Genomic DNA, 22,883 nt, shown 5'->3' with positions numbered 1-22,883 from the left:
AAAATATATTGCATTGGCAATAACTGAACGTTGTGGAATTATCCACACAAGCAGATTGAATCGTCAATTGATCAATTTGTCAAATAATTTGACAGTTGCTATTGGACTTATTATTCGAGGTTGTCGTCAACTCCGCTGTCGACATGTCTTCAATAGGATTAATTTTATTATTGTGCACAGTGCTAAGCGGTTTAATGAGTTCTAATTCTCAGACAGTTCATAAAAGATTTGAATACAAATTCTCATTTAAACCGCCGTATTTAGCGCAAAAAGATGGATCTGTACCCTTCTGGGAATACGGAGGAAGTAAGTGATGTTTTCTTAAAATAAATGTGTGTAATAGCGTTATGTTTTACATGTGGTCTTGTTAATTACTATTTTATAGGTGTGCCATAATTATATTGAGTTTTTTGTGTTATAAAAAAGGCAAATTAAAATAAAAATAACTTGTTGTTACGGTATTTCGCGTCTGACATAGACACGTCAGTCCTATTTGTCACGTGCAAAAGAGATAGCAGTATAAGAACTATTACGAGAGCGACAGAGTAAAATGCTAGTATCATTTATCGTTCTTGGTTCCACGACAGCACTCGTGGATTTGATGATTTTTTTTATTATAGCGCTTTTTGAATTAAACGATTTATAAAATTTTAAATACTCGACGCTCCCTTATACCCGCTAATATATTTATCGATTCTAATAATTATTTGCAATTTTTTATCCTCATAAAAGTTAAATTTAATCGAAATAAAACTAGTTTTAATTGATAATTCCTGTATATTTTTTTAACATCTTTACATTATACTTTCCACGACGATTTTCAAGGACATTAATTAATTTAAACAGGTTCAGACAATACATATATTAATTCATAATTAGATGGATTTAAAGATTCATGTTTATCACAATAAAAAACTATGTACAGCCATTTTTATAATAACGAAAAGTAAAATAAAAAAAAAAAAACAGAATACACATTACAAATTTATAGCAAAAACATGCCGTCTAAAAGATTGTCCTGTGGCATTGTACCCAAGACGCTATCACTATTGCCTCTCTGCTTTGCTAGACTTAGCCTTTGGGTGCTAGCTCTTGGGTCACCAGAAGTGTGAACCAGTTTCTTAGAAAGATCTTTTATGATTTTTTTAATATCAGACGAAGTAATTTTTATAGAATTATAAAAAATAATAATATAAGCTAAGGCTAAGCTAGCACTGATGGTGGCACATACCAAAACTTTTTTATTTGTTTAAATTATTTTCCTATATGAGGTGGTTTAAAATTAATTAACTTACACATTACAACAACTTTACAAATTATTAAGTAATTATTTAATAGTTTTTTAAATTAAGTGATTATTCATCTAATTAATGACTTCTAATGATACTTATTTGATTCTTATCAACTTATAAATAATTTATTATCAAATCAATTTGTATTTATACCCTATTTTTATAAATTTTTTTTAATTACCACATAGAATATTATATTTTGTTATAATAATAATAATATCCTGGGACATTAATCACACACAGCCATCTGATCTCAAACTAAGCAGAGGTTGTAATATGGAATCCAGACAACTAATATACTAGCCTTTCAGGCCAAAGGGCCTGAAAGGCATCTATCTCTACCAACCACACCAACCGGTTCCTTATTAAATGACTATTATTATTCAATTTCCATCGTCACATGCAGTCGAAGCTGATGATTGAAAGGATTTAAAGTGTAAGAAGCCACAATTTACAGAATATTATTTTTTTTTTAATTTTGATTTATTGATTCATAATTAGATCATAATACTATTCACTGTTTATGTTAATGTTGATATTCAGTTTTATATTTTGTTAATTCAGTTTATCAATCATGTTGCTCCAATGCATGTTGGTAGAATACACATGTGGCATAATTTCAATGAAATTGGACACATGCAGGTTTCCTTACTATGTTTTTCTTCACCGTCAAGCACGAGATGAATTATAAATACAAATTATTATATACATATTTATACACTCATTACGAAAATGTATTTCTTTGTATATAGCATTAGCTTCCTAATAAATAATTACATAAACTAGTAGTGTATTAAATAAACCTTATAATAGAAATTATTCTTAAATTAATTTATATGAAACTTAGATACTTCCCGAGACCGAGTTTTTAACTTGTTATTTACTATGACAAAAGTATTACTTATTAAATAATATACTATGTATTACAATATACATTATCACATAACATATAGTAAAGTTAAAAAAAGCCTTGCATTAATAAATTATCACATTGCTAATAAAAATTATGTTACAGCAAATATAATAATTGTATGTTCATGCATTGACCTTTATTACTAAGGTAACATGGTTTAAAATTACAAATTCTGTTTCTCATTTTATTTTGTTAATCCATAGTTGGTGACTGAGTAAATTATGCATACTTTATGCTTAATATTGCATATTATATTACGCAATCTGTACTAGACTTTGATTTAATGTTGTTAAAGAAAAAAATTGCATGCCAAGCATATATATATCAAGTAAGCGTTGATATCGCAAATTGTTTTTAAATAAAAAATGTTTTAGCAGCAAATTAAAGTGTGTCAATCGTTTCTTTGTTGAAATTTATCAATAAAGTTCCTTTAAATAGAAAACTCACTTTTGTATAATATTAATAAGAATTATATAATAAAACTCCCGAAACGCGCTGCATCTTCGTAATTTATTTGTATATTGGATTTTTCAATTAGATATTATAAAAACCTCTTTCCACATTGATGCGTATATACATGCTATATATAAATATATATAAATATGTTGAGCTATTAGCAGCCAGAGGTTGAAAGTAGGCAGTGTTAACAGTCCCGTGCCTCGGAAAGCATGAAAGCCGTTGGTCCAGCGCTTCTCTTTTCGGTCGTGATGAATTGCCATGTCATTGGGTTCTGAGTGAGGTTATTAATGCACTTATGTTTGTTATCATGTGCACCATAATAGCTGACGTGGCCGACATCGGTCAGGACTAGTCATCATATTATATGCAGATAAGCATGTATGTGATCCTATTTGGGAATATTTATAACAGTACCATCATCTTTACGAGCCGAGATGACCCAGTGGTTAGAACGCGGTAATCATAAACGAAGGTAACGGGTTCAAAACTTGGCAAGCGCGAATGAAAGTTCATGTGTTTAATTTGTGTTCGTCATTCATCACGTGATCGGTGGTGAAGGAAAAATATCGTGAGGAAACCTGCATGTGTCGGTTGACATTTACGGGCTCTTAAATTACATTATTGTACAATAGTTAAACACGTGTGACGCGTCTTATCGATTGAGTGAATTCTCGCAAGCAAAGCCGCTAAACATGCCTGTAAAGGGCTTTAGATTAATAAATTATGGAGATTAATATAATGTCATAAATTCGTCAGATAAGAAATATTATTTTATATCTGTAGTTTTTTTTAATAGATTAGAAAAGAAGGTATTTTATTCATATACAATGTTGTATCATATATCCTCGTTTATGTTGTATTTTATCTAAACATGTCTTATATAATTCCGGTGCAAGTTTGTTTTATAATAGAGTGGTCTCCGCCCGAGTGTGAGAAGGGGGGGGGGTCTAATGTGATTGTAGATTATCATATTGAACGTTTAATTTCCAGATGCAATAGCGTCCGGTGAGAGCGTTCGTCTCGCTCCATCTCTTCGGAGTCAGAAGGGTGCGATATGGACGAAGCAAATGATCAACTTCGACTGGTGGGAAGTGGACATCATGTTCAAGGTCACGGGGCGAGGTCGTATCGGAGCTGATGGTTTGGTAAGTTTAAGGTCATCATTCTAATACACATTGTATTAAATTTAACATATGTCTGTGATTTGTAGTATTCAGTTCTGGATTTGTTATTTCAACAAGTCGATTGAAAACGATTTCTTACGCAAATTGATTGTTAAGGGTTTTTGAAATTTCAAGTATTGGTACATTGTAATAGAAGGCTCCCTTGAAGCACATTTCAACAGTCATTCTACATCAATCGACGAGCCGGTTGGCGTGATTGGTAGATACTTTCCTTTCACGTCGAAGGTTGTGGGTTCGATTCCCACCCAGGACAGATTTGTGTGCATGAACATGTCTGTTTGTCTTGAGTCTGGGTGTAATTATCTATATAAGTATGTATTTACAAAAGAAAAGTAGTATGTGTAGTATATCAGTTGTCTGGTTTCATTCATAGCACAAGCTTTGTACAAGCTTAATTTGGGATCAGGTGGCCGTGTGTGAAAATTGTCCCAGGATATTATTATTATTATATTATTATCAATCAAAATCGATCAAATGATACACATTATCTACATTAAGTCTAAAAAATGTTTCTCTTCTAGGCAAGACCACCGTTAATTATTATATGTTGGTAACCTTTGGAAGGCTCGTCTGGGGGGAGGTACCACCCTGTCATATATAGATGAGTTCTGGTTTTTAGAGTTAGTTTACAAGGTGGAGAGATATAATTTTTATCATTTGAATTGCAATGTTTTGATTTAAGGACTTCTTCCAATTGTCCGTTTGCCATTTTCGTCTGAAGTAACTCATCTCTCTCTTCAGGCTTTCTGGTACACGACGCAACGAGGCGACTACAACGGTGAAGTGTTCGGATCATCAGACCGGTGGAACGGTCTCGCGGTCATCTTCGATTCGTTCGACAATGACAACAAACACAACAACCCCTACATCATGGCGGTGCTGAACGATGGCACGAAGAACTTTGATCACAAGAGGTAATTACCTTACTTGGGGTAATCAAATAAACTTCAGATCGATAATACGTCTATTTACTGGCTGTGCGGCTGAACGACTAATCACAATTTTATTATCATTAAAACATATTGATATGAGTAACTAACAGCCTGTGAATGTCCCACTGCTAGGCTAAGGCCTCCTCTCCTTTTTTGAGCAGAAGGTTCAGGCTTATTCCACCCTGCTGCTCCAATGCGGATTGGTGGAATATACGTGTAGCAGAATTTCAGATATCATTAAAACATATTGATATAACTGTTGTTTCAAATATGGAATTTGTATGAATAATTCATGTTAATGGAAAGTGTATGAATTACATAAAGGTATGTGCATACGGCACAAGATCTTGGATTTGCAATATATTATCTGTATTCTTGTATCATATACACACTGTTTTGGCCCTTGTTGGTTGAATACCTTGTTTACATGAGCGGTGTCTAATTTTTAAACAAATATTTGATTAACTTGAATTAATTGCTAGCCTTATTTAAAAGTAGTTTTAAGACATTATTTAAAAAATAATTATCTAAAAAATAAGTAACCACTTCATTAACAAGTTGTTATTTCGTATTCTGTTCAAAAAAAATGTCGCCCTCACTAAAAGCCCGGCCCGGATGATGCGAAACGTCGAAATTGTATTTTACAAAAGAAAAGCAATAAATAAATATGGAGTTAAATGAATAAAAACATAGTACCCGGAATAAAATAAATATATTTATTTGTTATTACAATAATATGTGTGTAGAAGTATATTGTAAATGGAGAAAGAGCAGCGTTGGAGGAGAGCGAAATGCCATTTGCCGTCTCGGTATACAAGTCGGTCTTATCCGGGGATAATGGCTGGGGATTAAGGCACGATAATAGTTTCTCATCAATATTAATATATCATTCATAATTGATTTCTATATAATATGTGGTATGTAAATTTTTAACTTGTTCCAGTGACGGTACCACTCAGCTCCTCTCCGGTTGTCTTCGGGACTTCCGTAACAAACCGTTCCCGACTCGCGCCCGCGTCGAGTATTACTTGAACACGCTCACCGTCTATTTCCACAACGGTAAGTTGTCGCGTGTAAACCGCGCAATCACATGCGATGCGACGTTTTGGAACTGCACGGTCTGCCCTCTAGCGGTACCGTCAGCAAATAATAAGTGGTTGAAAGACAATGTCTTGGAAAGGCAATCGCATCAAATTATTATTGTAGTGTATATACATTCATACAAACATCTAAATATATATAATCGCACAGACATAATATGCTAAAATCATATCTAAAAGGTTTGGTTTGGTTTTGCCAGACCCGGACAAAATTATTGTTCGAAACTTTTTTGCTAACGGTCCTTCGCTCGAGAACTCATTTTCTATATTGATAATGTTCCATTATTCTGTTTGCGTGTTAATAATATACAAGGATACAAATTTTTTTAAAAAGTTATTAAGTCATAATAAAAATACGTGGTGGTAGAGCTTTGTGCAAGCTCGTCTGGGTGGGTACCACCCACTCATCAGATATTCTACCGGAAAATAGCAGTACTTGGTATTGTCGTGTTCCGATTTGAAGGGCGAGTGAGCCAGTGTAATTACAGGCACAAGGGACATAACATCTTAGTTTCCAAGGTTGGTGGCGCATTGGTGATATAAGCGATGGTTAACATTTCTTACAATGCCAATGTCTATGGGCGGTGGCGACCACGTACCATCAGGTGGCCCATATGCTCGTTCGCCTTCATATTCTATAAAAAAAATACGTGGTGATTACGATATAGGGTATTCGTTGATTTTAATGCAGTTTGTATAAAGTCAATTGTGTATAAGTAATATATATTTGTGATTTAGCTGCTGGAAAATAGTAATTTTGAACCAGTGATAGCCTTACATTGAATATAATGTAATAAAGTGGCTTTAATTTTATATATCTTCTATGAATAAACAATTTTTTTATTATATATACTATATGCATATGTTTACAGGTCTCACAAACAACGAGGCGGATTACGAGCTGTGTTTCCGTGCGGAGAACGTTGTGCTCCCACGCGGAGGGTACTTCGGTCTGTCGGCCGCCACAGGGGGCCTGGCTGACGACCACGACGTGATCCATCTCCTCACATCGTCTCTGTACTCCACGCAGCAGGCCGGTGAGTCCTACCATCAACCATTTGTTTGCCATTTGGTATGAGCATAGTGTGTGTGCTTCTCGAAAATCATTTTGGGGGACTTTTATAATAATAATAATAATCTCCTGGGACATTTTTCACACATGGCCATCTGATCCCAAATTAAGCTTATACAAAGCTTGTGCTATGGAAACCAGACAACTGATATACTACATATACTACTTTTCTTTTGTAAATACATACTTATATAGATAATTACACCGAGACTCAGGACAAACAGACATGTTCATGCACACAAATGTCTGTCCTGGGTGGGAATCGAACCTACAACCTTCGGCGTGAAAGGCAAGTATCTACCAACTACGCCAACCAGCTCGTCAACTTTAAGGGTTTCTTGCACTTATTCACCCCCATCCTTAAGTTGATTTTGCGGCGACCATAAGCTTGGATTGGAAAGGTAAGGAAAATATAAAAAATATATATACCATTTGAATAATTCTTTAATTTGACTTCAGGCGGCCAGCAGATCAGCAACGATGAACAGCAGAAGCTCTCCCAGGAGTACCAGCAGTACCAGCAGAAACTCGAGCAGCAGAAAGAAGAGTATAGGAAGGAGCATCCTGATGAAGTGAGTCATTAATCATACACTTATTTTTTCACGTATCTGGTAGCGAATTATTTTTGGTCTTTCATTTTTTTTAATAAGTAAATGTCCCAATGCTGGGAAAAACCTCACCTTTAGGAGAAGGTTTGGAGCTTAGGGGGTGTCGTAAATTTGGATACTCATGCAGGTTTCCTCGTGATGGTTTTCTCACCTCTGAGCATGAGACGAATTATGACAATTCAGTGTTGCTTGTTAGGGTTTTAAGCTGCAATTTCCCAAAAACCAAGAGTTCAGCTCATCTTAATAATAAGTTTTTGCCGGTACGTTTCCCCTTTTATATTTATCAGGCTCTAATTCATGTAATATCTAATTTATATATGTCTATCTCTTTCTTTCTCCAGGTGCGTGACAAGGACGGAGAGTTCGATGACTGGTTCGAATCGGACGGCCAGAGGGAATTGCGTCAGGTCTTCCAAGGCCTGGGACAGATACAGGATGTCATGAGAGACCTACACAAGAAAGTCGACGAGGTATGTGTATTATATTGACACGTATGTGTGTGTCAATAAATACGTAATTGTAATTAGTATGTATTGTATATCTATTTAACGCTTATTTACCTCAACATAGATATAATTTTACAGAAAGATATAACAACCGACTTAAATAATGCCTGTTTGCACATTAATAATTTTTTTTATATATGTCTCTGTATATATATATATATATCGGAGTATGAGTTGCATTACCATTTTTATAAAGTACAGTCTGCTATTTTACATATTTATATTAGGTACTCAAATAAAATTATAGCTCATAGAAAGAAGACAGTTCAGCAAGGGCAATACTTACTTATTTAGTATTTTAAATAGGATTTAACAACAGTAATTATTCGTATTCGTTTATTCGTAATAGCAATAATAGGTGGAATACATATGTGGTCGGTCAATACAATACAAATACCGTTCTAACCACTGGGCCATCTCGGCCGACATTTCTGTTGAGTACCAATACAGAGTTACAAGGGTAAATAAAAAAAACTGGAACCTACTTGCACCTTTCGTTTTACACAAAGCTTAACGTTGAGTCAATTATAGTAATCAAAATAAAAAAGAGCATGCTTGTTCTGAAGCATGCTCTTTAGCCGGCTACAAACTTCTTATTAATTTACCAATAATTTTTTTTTGTGTTTGACGTTATTATTAACTTTATCAATGAGATGAGAATGTTAAAGGCAAGGATACATTTATAAACATTACCAAGATTTAATTAAATGTAAAGCTATCACCGATTTGTTTTACATTGCAATTGTTACAGTAAGAAATTCAGTAGTTACATTTGCCCAAATGAATACGATAGTTTATTATTAAACACACATTTATATTATTTTTTTAAATAGTGAAATGTCTGTTTTCAGGTTATTGGAAAACAGATGAACTCGCTATCAATGTTGACAGCGGTGTACAGCCAGTCTCAGGGACAACCCTTGCAGCCGACTCAACCCGGACAGGTACCACAGGTAAGCTTAGTCAAATTGAAAATCAAAACGTCTTGACAACTCAAAAATATGAAATAAAAATTACAAAAAAAAAATTGACCAAAAAGCTGCTAGTAAAATTGTAATTTAACAAAAGAATAAATATTTGTGTTATATCTTGTACCTACATAAATAAAAATGTATGTTGGTATGTTTCGTTTATGCGATAAAACATTCATCCGATTATAATGAAACTTTGTTTAATTGATCTGCGTATGTAGTACGGAGTTATACATTTGCTCACTTCTCCTTTAAACCGGACAACAATACTAAGTGTTGCTGTCTGGCGGTGGAATATCTGATGAGTGGTATCAACCCAGACGGGCTTGTACAATACCCCAATGTTTGGCTAAGATCTCCTTTACTGAGGAGAATGTTTGGAGTTGAATCAAACACCCTACTCCAATGCGGGTTGTTGGATAGGCATATGGTTTTCAAAAAACACTTCAAAGGAGGTTGCAAATTTTGGTCCCACCCTCCAATAAGTATATGTAATCATCGTTGGATAGTTATTTTTGAGCTGAACAAAATTTACATTAAGTTTCAATTTATTTGCATTTTTTTTTTTTATAGAATAGGAAGGTGGACGAGCATATGGGCCACCTGATGGTAAGTGGTCACCAAACGCCCTTAGACATTGGCATTGTAAGAAATGTCAACCATCGCTTATAGCCAATGCGCCACCAACCTTGGGAACCAAGATTTTATGTCCCTTGTGCCTGTAATTACACTGGCTCACTCACCCTTCAAACCGGAACACAACAATATCAAGTATTGCTGTTTTGCGGTAGAATATCTGATGAGTGGGTGGTACCTACCCAGACGAGCTTGCACAAAGCCCTACCACCAAATTGCATTGGAGTAGAGTAGCCTCCTCTCCTCATTTTGAGGCCTTTAGCCCAACAGTGGGATATTCACAGGCTGTTTTGGTTATTTGCATTAAGTTCCAAATCTTAGTCCGTTTAACAATCGCCAAAAATAATGTTTTTGCCCCAATAAAATATATTCTGAGAATACATTGTAGAGTTAACACAAATCCTGGTATCATCCTTTGTAAATTACATGAAATACTTTGTATGTAAATATTTCAAAACGAATGTTCCAGATGCCAGCGCTACCGATCACGAGACAGGATTGGGAAATGATGGCGACCAACAATCAGATTATGATTAACACAATTGCAGAGCTAAAGTGAGTACAGTACATTTGTCTAAGGACGTCTGCTATCAGAATTGCCCATAGTTAGTTCTATATATATATATATATATATATATATATATATATATAGTCTAAATAATGGCAGTTATGTATTTTTATTTATTTATTGAATAATGTTATGTTACAACAAATAAAAAGTCGGCTTAATAATGCATGCTACAAGCGTTCTACTAACGTTAAAAAGTGTAACAAAAAATATAGTTTTTCTAATTGTATATACAGACAAAACAGCTTAGAGATGTTTTTGCGTTTGTAGTGGTGCACCGTCAGCAGATAAATAAATAATAAAACTTTTTTTATCTGTGTAGTATTAAACAAATTAGATGTATTTTTATTAATGGCTTGATTTCCAGACGTTTCGTAGTCATCAATCATGAAGTTTTTCCTTGATTTGATTTGATTTGACTGACTGTCTACCCTCTACCGATTCCGAATATAAGCCGAACGTTTTTTAAAACCTAAGTGCATGCTTAGATAAAATTAAAGAAATTTAATTAGTATTTTTAAACAAATCGTTTATGTAACGTGGTTTTACTTTATATGTAGTTTACTGTTTATTTAATAAATTTATTGTATATAACACTTCACGTCAACAGGGGTTTCGTGATTGAAGTGTCACGTAAGTCTGACACGCTTCTGGCTGGCGGGGCGGGCTCCGCTCCCAGTCCGCAGCTGCTCACCGAGATGCGAGATGGAATGAACCAGGTCAAGCAGACCGTTGCCAGCGTCGCGCAGAGGTGAGAAATATATAATCATGCTATCTCTTTCTATCACTGTTACACATTTATTTTTTTATAATTTGTGTCTTTTTAATAAATTTCTAAATGACTCCTGATCGTCTTTCTTTCCCTCACCATTTTGAGGAACGTCTCCGGATATATTAAGGGTGCTAGCGTGACGTAACGATAAAAAAATTAACGAAAACTATGTCATATAATTCATCTCGTGCTTGACGGTGAAGGAAAACATCGTGAGGAAACCGGCATTTGTCTAATTTCATTGAAATTATACCACTTGTGTATTCTACCAACCCGCATTGGAGCAGCGTGGTGGAATAAGCTCCAAACCTTCTCCTCAAAAGGGAGAGGAGGCTTTAGCCCAGCAGTGGGACATTAAGAGGCTGTTACTGTATGTCATATAATATTATTAGATAACTGTAATAATAAACGGTATGTGCAGGATGGCGGCAACACCTCAAGTGGTGGCTCAACCGATGTGTCCCACGATATCTTGCGTGTCCACCACCACGCTGCTGGTGGTGATCACCTGCCAGCTGCTCGTTATGTTCCTCTACGGATTGTATAAGTAAGTATACGTGTTATATAACTTTGTTAATGGAGCACTTTCTATTTTATATTGCTGTTATTTTGAAAATCTTTCTATCCGGTCCTCTTACCTTGAGTAGCCCATCAACTTACATATATTAAATAAAAATATAATGGATTCAAATCTAGGCAAGAGCTACGTACTAAATTTTTGTTAACAACTTATTCTCTTGCGCACGGTTAAGAGAAGCGTCGTGTTCACATTGCTATTAATCAAAACAAAAAAAAAAAAACAGTTTATTTAAAGTTATAATAATATAATAAGTTATATTTAATTTTTTATAAGTTGACATAACGATATTATTCTTTATTTACATATTAATTTCAAACAGTATTCCAATCGCAGTATACTTTAATTTTATTTCCCTAGACTCTGTAAAATCATGTTACGTCAATTTATTACTCATATCATTGGAATAAAAACTATTTATAAATATATCCACTCCAATTTTACTGATAAAGTTTCGAAATAACTTTGTCAATATTAATATTGCCATTTTTTGAACACCCGCAATGAATAACACAGATTATTTAACATCTCGAATGACGTCATGTCAACTAAAGGTCATAGTTGTTTATATATTTGCATGCCATTTGAATTGGCTGTCATAATCTTACCACTCAATTGATTATGAGGTTTTTTCTCTATTCATTATAATAAGAAATATATGCCAATAATATTATTTTTTTGTTTTTTTTTTTTTTTTTGGGAAAGGAAGGAGGCTCAAGCTAAGAAATTCTTCTAAGTGTGTGTGTGCAGCTACTTACGTACGTTACGTGTGAATATGAGATCTATTGAGAAGTTATGAGGTTCACATTAGTTTGGATGTATCAAAAAATGTTCATATTTAAAAATATGTAGCTTGTAGCTGAGAGATTATAGTTAAAAAAATATATTAGTGTAATCTATTTATACATATAATATTTTTTTTTACCATTTGCCTCTAATTTTATTTTAAAAATAAATAAATGCATTTTTTTATGACTTTTGTGATAAATTTTGTCGGTTGTCTTGCATCGAATTCCTAATATTGCACAAAATATATAATATTTTTATGTACTATGTATATTTTCAGACAATTATATGTAATATCATTTGAATTATTATTTTTCTTAATATATAGAAATTAATATACACAATTGTTAAATATAGTGGCTTACATAATATTCAAGTATAACGAATGCAGTTTAAGGAGACAGGGCGGGGGAAGAGAATGTTGTCTGTAAAAGTATGTTATGATAGTAAAATTTATATTATTTTATTAAGATATATCTGATGTGGTCCAGTGGCTTGAACACTGAACCCGAAGGTTGCAAGTTCTAACTCGGGCAAGCTCCACTGAAGTTCGAATTTCCATGTGTTTTAAAATATCTTATTGCTTATAATGCATCTCGTGTATGATGTACTAAAACTTGGATAGGGGTGCACTTGTTTAGGATGAAAATTTGTCTCCTATAAGACCAGCATGGTGGCGTTATCTAGAAACATACACTGAATTTTCTTGATGTACGGTTGATGTGATCAAAAAAACCGTATTCGTTATATTTGAGTGTCGTCTGTGTCAAAATATTATTTTTTTTGGTTTTAAATATAATAAATGAAAGTGGTTGTGGGGATTGGCATTTATGTTTTGTTCTGAAGGGAGAAGTGCAAAATGTTGTATTTTTTTTAAATCGTTTTTATTTGTAATTGTTTTTAATGATCTATTGATATCTTTGTTATAAATAGCGTGCCAATTTTTCGCAATTATAATATTAAGTTATTAATATTGTGAACTTGTGTTGTCAAGTTGTTTGTTTCGGTTTCTGTAATTAAATTGTCAACAATAATTGTCTATTTTAATTTATATAAGATCAAAAATGTAAAGTGCATTTTTATTATATACATATAAAAGTTTAAATGGATGTACGTAAGTAGAGTGAAATGAGATTCAATTTTTTTTACCAGCGTGAGTGAAGAAGGGTGATTTATCTGTACATAAATAAATATTTATATTTTTCTTTTAGTAAATTTTATTATTTGTCACAATTTGTTGTTTAATTTACTTCCGGTATCACATACATATATATTTTAGCGGTTGTTTGGTTGAACAATTAACTCTTTCTGACGTCATTGAAAATTTACTCAATCATGCCAAATCGAACATGTAGAACTATGATTAGTGTTTATGGGCGATGAGGGCAAGTAACTGCTACCTAATATGCACGTGTTTATGGTGAAAATAAAAAACGATTTTACTCATGTCATTGGACCAGTTTTTTAAAATTAAAAAAATAAAATGAATTGATTAATTTTCTTTTTTTTCAAACGGATAGTAAGGATGGTCCAGCCATTTGTACTGGGGTATAGTCCGGTAACCTTTATCGAAGGATTTTAAAATTTTTTTGTCGTCTTCTGTCAGCTGGAAGTCGAATATACGGATATTTTCTTCAATACGACTTCTTGTTAAGGATTTCGGCAGCGGGACCACGTCCAGCTCCACCTGCGAAACAAAAACAGATACGTGTCAATATATTAACTAATAATCTAGCTTCGCACGGGTAGATAAGAAGAAAAATGTATTTTGGATAGGATTTGAGGATGTACGTCTACGTTAGGATTAACTGACAAATTTCAATCAATCGGATAGTGTAGTAGATCTCATGATGAGTGGTATTTCGCTTATATACATATATATCCGAAATCCAAGGCAATTATTAATGATAGTTAGGACATATTATAGTTCAAAAGAGCGCGAAAACACAATATGTGTAACTCTTTCCTCACTCTCATAATCCAATAAGACGATAAGGAACGGAAAGAGATCGGGTTCAGGACGAACGGCTTTATATCGTTTGTCGCTTGATTTCTTGTATTAATAGTGATAATAATACATTAACTTACCAAATATCTCAATGCAATCTGTGGCACCGTTTTATTGTACTTCTTAGCGATTTCTACCAGCACTGGATCGTCAACCCTCGGCGGTGGAGAATCTGGTTTGGCTTTTGAGTAGAAAAGGGAGCCGAACGGTGTGTAGCCCATGACTGCTATGTTCTGAGACTTGCAGTAAGCAAGTAGTTTTGGTTGTTGGAGATTTAGATTGAGCTAGAAATAATGCCTTCCTTTATTTATTGAAAACGTCTTATTGACCAAAATAGAGAATTTAAAAGGCGAGCTTACATATGAAGGTATTGTGTAGCAGATATACCGTAGGCTAATCAGAAATATATATAGAGGGTACTTCAATTATTAAGATATAGATAAATCACACATGTGGTAAATGGTCACCACCACAACCATCACACCGATAATACGCCACCTTATAAATCTTAGGAACTAGGATGTTTTGTCCCTTGTGTATATAGTTACACGGACTCACTCAACCCTAAAACAGGAACACGACAATGCTGAGTATTGCTGTTTGGTGACAGAATATAGGTAAGTGTGTGGTACCTGGTAGACGGGCTTGCAAAAAGTGGTAGTCACCAAGTAAAAAGGAATTTTGAAACAATATTTGTCATACTTTTTTTAAGGTCTTTTTTTAATTTAAATTCTAGTCAGGAGACAATAAAATTATCTCAGCAAGATATTACGTATATACGTATAATGATACGTACCTCAACTTGTAGCGCTGCAGGTTTCTCCAACCCATTATCCAGGATCCTCTGGATCATCTTCTCGTTGAAGTTGGAAAGTCCTATAGACTTGGTGAGGCCAAGTTTCTTCGCATCTATCATCCCTCGCCAAGTATCAAGGTAGTCCGTTGTATCGTAAGTGAAGTTCGCCTGATGTATTGTAAGTATAACTTAATTATTATGATCAATATAATAGCAGATTTCTTAGTTATTTGTTAATTAATTCATGCATTTTTATTTATAAGCGATTTTTACATAAGTAATTACTAAAATAACATATAATATACAACTAAAACATGTACATAATAATGCAAAATAATTCAAAAACAAACACGACTTGCTGGATAAATTAGAGTAAACGCGTAATTAGAATTTAGAAAAAAGAAAACAGCTGTTAAGATAAGAAAGAACGTAAGACCTTATAAATGAAATAACATAATAAGGTACATAAGTATTTTATGTGATGGTCAAGTACATATACAAACAAATTGACATTATTTACTAATTGTACTTGTATCCCGTAAATACTTACAAACTGTCCAACAGGCCAATGGATGAGATAAAGATCAACGTAATCCAGTTGCAAATCACGGAGAGATTCTCGGAGAGCTGGTACCACCGCATCTCGAGCGTGAAAGCTGTTCCATAGCTGGAAGAAGTTGTTATTTATAAACATCTTATTGCGTTGCGTTATTTACTGATAAGTCTTATATTTACACCGTAGACTTTAATGTATGCGGAAGAATAATGATTACTGGTACCAACCTAGAGCTAGAGTAAGCCCTAATGGAAATTATATAAAAAAACAATAATAGGTTAGCCACAAGCCATAATAATATATATTCATACAATTTCATTCGTTCGTTGTATTAATATTGTTTCAAGACTTACTTTACTTGTCACGAAAACCTTCTCCCTCGGCGCTCCTTTCAACCCCCTCCCAACCTGGTCCTCCACTTTATATATCCACGCGGTATCGATGTGGTTGTATCCGGCTTCAAGTGCCCAACGTACCGCGTGCTCTACCTCATCGGGAGTTGACTGAAAAAGCATCAATATATTTAAGGATTTTGAGTATAAAACAGCTCTCGAAGCCTCCCTCTAAAGTGGAAGGGCTTTGGTCCAGTAAGTTCCCTTACTTATACATTATCTAAGAGATATATAACTGTGTCGAACTTTTCAACGTATTTATACGCGTGATCGACGAGACGAATCACGTGCAAGGTGTAAAAGGGTGATCGTTTTTCGCCTCGTGTTTTGCCACTTGTGACGCAAGAGAATTGAGTGGCGAGACCAACTAGCGTAAAGCCTTTGAATCTGTTACCGAACTCGTCGAGTGGCGAGGCGTAGAGTAGGTAATTAGCTTAATAGATGTTAATAATATATCCTGTATCATCGTCATTTTGAAAATATTGATTTGAGCCGGTTGGCGTGGTTGGTAGATACTTGCCTTTTACGCCGAAGGTTGTGGGTTCGATTTCCACCCAGGACAGACATTTGTGTGCATGAACATGTCTGTTTGTCCTGAGTCTGGGTGTAATTATCTATATAAGTATGTATTTACAAAATAAAAGTAGTATATGTAGTATATAAGTTGTCTGGTTTCCATAGTACAAGCTTTGTACAAGCTTAATTTGGGATCAGATGGCCGTGTGTGAAAAATGTCCCAGGATATTATTATTATATTATTATTATTATTATCTATTGTTTTATATACAAACCTTTGTTGCATTTCCGAGCCACGTGCCAAGGGCTAAGAATGGCATTTCGTTGCCATCATTCAACTTCACAATTGGTGTTCGAACCGCTGCATTCTGGAAGAGATGAAGCGATTGAGATTATTCATGATATCTTCAGTGAACTAATGAATGATTAATATCATCATATCAATCAAAAAGTGCAATTCCTCAAATGATTTATTACCTAGCTTAATAATCTATCTATAAAAATGGTATCATAAAAAATGTTTGAATGTTGACCATGCGTTCCTAAGATATGATTTGTTGCGTTCTGTGTAACATTCCGAACGTTACTGGCTAAAAAAATGTTTTTTTCTTTGTATTAGGTTGTTTATCATTACTAATATTATTAATTCGAAAGTGAGGATGTTTATTTGTTTGTTACGCTCTTTCACATCTTAACTACTCAATCGATTATCATGCAATTTTCCCTACACGTTGTCAGAAAAGGGCATTACCTAGCACTTCTCACCTTCCCCTCACGCAGGCAAAACCGCGAGCGGAAACTAGTAAGTTAATAAATAAAGGTCATGCCAGAGGCTCTTGAGGTGAACATCGATATACGGGATATAATACTTATTTTACCCGTACGCTGTCGGGACGGGAAGCTAGTCGTGTGGTATTCATACTATGCTTACACAAATGTTTTTTATCTTCTGTAGTATAAAACCTTAACCTTATAATTAACCTTGGAGCCAATATCAAAACAGATATTGAACTCTCAGCGGTCGAAAATCAATTCGTTAGTTTATATGTTGCCATCATTAATATTACTGATAAAAAATTTAAGAGGTAAGATTATTACGAACATGAATATTAACTATAAACAACTTTTTTTATTCTCTTATACTGTATAGTCCTCAAGCGGGAAGGCAATCTGAAACGAAAATATACTATATAGGTGCTCACGTGCTTTCCGAGGCACGGTATTAACACAGCCAATTTCAAAGATTCTAGCTGCTGATGAATTTCTCGACAGAAAATCTGGTAAGTTTTACCTGGGCTTCGAACCCAGGACCTCGATAACTATAGCCTCATAAGCTAGCCACTACACCAAGCAGGCACTGTGTATGAACAATATTGAATCTGTGTAATTTTATCAATAACTCCACTTTTTCATTGTTTGTTCAAGTTAAGGTAATAAAAGGCCTTATCGGCCAGATTGTTTTTAAAATATATTTGAAGTTTTGCAATTGCTTGACTTATATGAATAAATATGATTTATAATCTTTGCATATATGTATATTTGTAATTTATGTATAAATGAAGCCGCTTCTCACGTACAAATTAACAAATCGTATGTTGTCGTCATCTGACACTGGAAATCTCACGCTAACTCCTCTGACGCTCGAAGTCTTACTTAGTACCATGTACTGAGAGCTAAGATGTTTACGCATCAATATAATCATTGATACAAAATAACATTTATGAGAAGTTACCCGGGACGTTACCCGGTTTAACTAACATGACATGTGTCTGCCCCCCCCCCCCCATGTATCTTATCGTAGCGTGAAGTTCTTCAGCCTTTCCTACCTCAATAAATGAACTTTCTTTTTTATTTTATTTATTTAAAAGACCACCAACAAAGCACAAATCGAAACCGATGTGGTGCATAACAATTATTGTACAAGATTAAATGTTGCCTCAATTACAGGTAAGATGTCATTCGCATTGATATTGGAAACAAAATTAAATATCTAATAAAAAACATTTTTTCAAGTCGGATTGGTAGATCTTGAGATTATCGCGTTTTAACAGACAAACTCTTCGTCTTTATATAATGTTATAGATAACTAGTACCAGCTTGTGAATGTCCCACTGCTGGGCTAAGGCCTCCTCTCTCTTTTTAAATAGAAGGTTTTGGAGCTTATTCCACCAGGTTGCTCCAATGCGGGTTGGTGGAATACACATGTGGCTGAATTTCAGTGAAATTAGACACATGCAGGTTTCCTCGCGATGTTTTCCTTCACCGTCAAGCACGAGATGAATTACATTCACAAACTAACACATAAACTAAACTAGCACCAACCAACCAACCAACTGATCCATTACCTAGAAGATCACTGTCTAATTAATGATCGTCAGTACGGGTTTCGACCAAAACGGTCCACAGGTGATCTTCTAGCGTACGTAACACACCTCTGGGGTGAAGCTATTGACAAGCATGGAGAATCGTTGGCTGTCAGCCTCGATATCTCCAAGGCTTTCGACAGGGTCTGGCACGGAAGTCTTCTCTCCAAGCTACCAGCTTATGGTCTGCCTGCTCAGCTATGCACCTGGATTGCCAGCTTCCTACACAAGCGTAGCCTTCGTGTTTTAGTAGATGGTTGCGCTTCAAAATTCTATGTAGTGAATGCTGGGGTCCCCCCGGGATCTGTGCTATCTCCCACACTCTTTCTTTTGCATATCAATGATATGCTGTCTCTTGGGAAAATACATTGCTATGCGGACGATAGTACAGTGCATGGTGGATACCACGGACGCGCAGTGGCTGAGCGAGCGGAAACTGAGGAGAGGCGGGAGAATCTTGTCATTGAACTCGATAGGTATGCGCTCTCACAGCGAAAAAGTCACCATTTTCCCCTCTTCCCTTCCTCTGTGGCACACCGCTGATGATACAAAGCAAAATCGCCATGCTGGGGATGGACGTTCAAGGGATTACATCGAGTCTATTATAAAAACAGCTTCACGGAGACTCGGAGTTCTGAACAAGGTGCGGCGTTTTTTCACACCACAACAACTGTGCCTGTTATACAAAACACAGGTACGGTCTTGCGTTGAATATTGCTCGCACCTTTGGGATGGCTCCGCTAAGTACCTACTGGAGGCCTTGGACCGGTTGGAGCGACGTGCAGTAGGCATTATTGGCGACGTAAAGGTCACAAAACCTTGAACCTTTACAATTGCGTCGCGAGATAGCAGCACTGAGCGCTTTCTATCGACTGTATCACGGCAAGTGCTCTGAGGAATTATTCTTTCTAATTCCTGCTTCCCCCTTCCTTCTTAAGTCCACGCGAGCTGGTTCTCGGTTCTTTGTGCGCGATGTAATTGATGTCACCGCCTAACTGTGACATCAATTACATCGCGCACAAAGAAATTTGGCAACTCCTTTCTTTGTCGCACTTCCAAAAAATGGAATTCCTTACCAGCTCACGTGTTCCCCTCCTCTTACAACCCGGGTTCCTTCAAACGAGGCTTGAAGAGGTATCTTGCGGGCCGGCAAGGCGGGGACGGCTAGTACAGAACATTCTTCCCGACTGTACTGGCCGTCGTCGCGTTTTGACTCTACTACCACTTACCATCAGGTGGAGTAGAGTCATTTGCCATCCCAGCGCATATAAAAAAAAACATGAAAATTCAGTGGTGCTTGCCCGGGTTTGAACCCACGATCATGGGTTAAGATTCACACGCTCCTACCACTGGGCCATCTTGGCTTAGATAAATTGTTAAGCTAATCTCCACAGAACTCGATCGTGAAATGTCAGAAAGTCATTCCATGACTATAATAAATTATAACATTAACCACACCCCCTTTTCACGGGCACGGTAACGCATAACAGCATCAAGCAAAAACTGAAAACATATTTCCTGACCAAGCTATAGGTATATCAGTTCATTATTCATTTTATTTTCAATGTATTTCATATTTACTTTATTGGATTTCTTAATTATAATTATGTACATTTAACTTATTAACAGACAGATCAATCCTATGTACATTGAGGTCAAACCTTTGTGTTTTTTTCAATGTACTTGTAATACATTAATTTATATAAAAAAAAATTCAATCAATTGAAAAAAAAGTTCAGCACCAATTTAACTCTTTCTGTCAAGGAGACACAGTTTTTTTAATAATTAATTTTTTAAGTACCTACCTGCGGCCGTTACAGGATACACGCATCAAAATAGCGTGTCACCGATTTTCAATATATCACGAGCGAGATATTAAGAGGCTTATAGGTAGAATATATGTGTAATATAAACTGCTGGCTTGGAATTAGTGTTCTTTGATTATCATGCAGCTTATATAGTACGGTATTGAATTGTAAACACAGGGTATTTGCCGGTTCTCGTTAATATAATCTACATTCCGAACCGGTTGTAGCTTTATTTGATATTATAAAAAAACAACTCAACGTGTGCTTTTAAGTTATTATGTTTTTATTTGTTTATATAATGCATATATATTATAAATACGTGAATATGTTTAATTGCTTATTTTCATTTAAAAAAAAACTATCAAAATTAAAATATCCTTAAAAATGTTCGAATTTCGTTCAAAACTCGAAAAATATATTTTGAATATTTTTTTGACCATAACCGATACTAATATGTATTTATATATGTACTTACTGTATAATTTATAATATAAAGCACAAACAACAACTTATAAACCATTCTGCTTGCGAGTCGCGCGCCTACTGTTTTATCGATATTATGAGATCTTTGACCTGTCAAAGACACTGGTTTAATAGTAGTTTATACTAGACAACCATATTGATTATTTAAGGTTCCGTAACATAATTTAAAAACCCAAGTTATTCTTCAGAGTGAAACCTTTTCTACGTAATTTATAGGCAGAATAAAATGATACTGTTGCCAGAAATAGTCATTAAATTAAAATTGTATGTACAGCTATGTCGTGTGTATTTACAGCTATGTACTTTGTAAATTGTTGGGAATATGTCAAATCATTAAAAAATACTAAATAGTCTGGTTTCATCTTAATATCTTTTATCAGTTTTACAAATCAGATATGTGTTCCGTATAGTTTACGTACGGACTTGATTGTTTTTTTTAGTAATTCATAGCTCGTGGTATATATATGTGATATGAATATATAAGCTAGTATTTTTTTTTTCTTTTTTTCTAATCATTTATCGCTTAATGGCTTTTAGTAATTGCCAGTCTTGTAATATTAATCGGTGTGACCAGATTGAAAATTACATTTGAAGGCTAACATATTTTTTCATTTCACGAAAATGTTTTTTTAACCTAATCTTTAATACTGTACTGTAGACTATTTTAAAGACTATTTAGTTTTACCAATGGATAAATCAACAACTTACAAGTTGAATTGACATGAAATATTTGGAAGTAAAATTAAGATGTATATAAGTAGATAGATGAAAATATATTATAATATTTATAAAACAAAACGATTTGCCTGTGTTTGCGCACACACTTGTGCACTATAATATTTCCTGTGTAGTTGGCTAATCTCTCTTGAGATTGGTCGCCGTGACCGAAATCGGTCTGGAGTTATTATTATATTATACATACGTCCAAATTATGTCTTTGTTACGTTTACGGTTGAAACACTTCAATCTTGAAGTAAATGCAAATGCAAAGCAAAAATCTTTATTTAAAGTTTAACATATTGTCTAATTATCTTTACTGACAAGAGATTTAAGCTTAATGCCAATTAAAAACATTAATCTATTACATATTTGTAATTTACTAGCTACCTCTCCCGGTTTCGCACGGGCTGAATAAGGGTCTGCATAGACTTTTATATCGTAATACATACACCTCTAATGGGGTACTCGGTACACGTCAGTAAAGCTCCCAGTCGGCATAATTTTTTCCGACACCTTCAACATTCATCGTCATGTTCAGCCAATTTGACAAAATCTTAATAAACTGTACACCGAAACCTTCCTCTTTTTTAATTTCGTCTATCAGTGACAACCGTATGAAAATCCATTTGGATTTTTTTTTTTCGTTATAGGCGTAGTAGTAGCGTAGGGTAGACGAACAGGCAAATAGGTGATCTGATGGTAAATGGTCACCAACGCCCGAACATTAATGATGTAAGAAATATTAACCATTCTTTACATCTCCATTGCGCCAACAACCTTCGGAACTAAGATGTTATGTCCCTTGCGCCTGTAGTTACACTGGCTCACTCAGCATTCAAACCGGAACGCAACAATACTAAGTATT

At 34.8% G+C, this 22,883-nt stretch overlaps 2 protein-coding genes across 3 annotated transcripts; one reads left to right on the top strand and one right to left on the bottom strand.

Annotated features, from left to right (window-relative positions):
* The first annotated feature begins 108 nt into the window (after nt 1-108).
* LOC126779286 (protein ERGIC-53) lies at nt 109-13,609 on the top strand. 2 transcript variants are annotated; one of them, XM_050503273.1, is made up of 12 exons: nt 109-306; nt 3,655-3,809; nt 4,590-4,762; nt 5,724-5,839; nt 6,753-6,917; nt 7,412-7,524; nt 7,902-8,030; nt 8,918-9,019; nt 10,143-10,228; nt 10,852-10,992; nt 11,435-11,561; nt 12,291-13,609. In XM_050503273.1, exons 1-12 carry the CDS (start codon nt 144-146, stop codon nt 12,324-12,326), a joined length of 1,506 nt encoding a protein of 501 aa, XP_050359230.1. In that variant the 5' UTR covers nt 109-143; the 3' UTR covers nt 12,327-13,609. The 2 variants fall into 2 exon arrangements, with proteins under 2 accessions (XP_050359230.1, XP_050359231.1); XM_050503274.1 differs by having other exon boundaries at nt 11,435-11,570; nt 12,300-13,609.
* LOC126779297 (aldo-keto reductase AKR2E4-like) lies at nt 13,462-21,424 on the bottom strand. Its single transcript, XM_050503292.1, has 7 exons — nt 21,291-21,424; nt 16,920-17,012; nt 16,090-16,239; nt 15,731-15,847; nt 15,181-15,348; nt 14,465-14,668; nt 13,462-14,063 (listed from the first exon to the last, which is right to left on the bottom strand). Exons 1-7 carry the CDS (start codon nt 21,333-21,335, stop codon nt 13,869-13,871), a joined length of 972 nt encoding a protein of 323 aa, XP_050359249.1. The 5' UTR covers nt 21,336-21,424; the 3' UTR covers nt 13,462-13,868.
* Between the last annotated feature and the right edge of the window lie 1,459 nt (nt 21,425-22,883).

The sequence above is a fragment of the Nymphalis io genome, chromosome 28 (genome assembly GCF_905147045.1).
Source record: "Nymphalis io chromosome 28, ilAglIoxx1.1, whole genome shotgun sequence".
Classification (NCBI taxonomy): Eukaryota; Metazoa; Arthropoda; class Insecta; order Lepidoptera; family Nymphalidae; genus Nymphalis; species Nymphalis io.
This window is presented reverse-complemented; position numbering and strand designations above follow the sequence as displayed.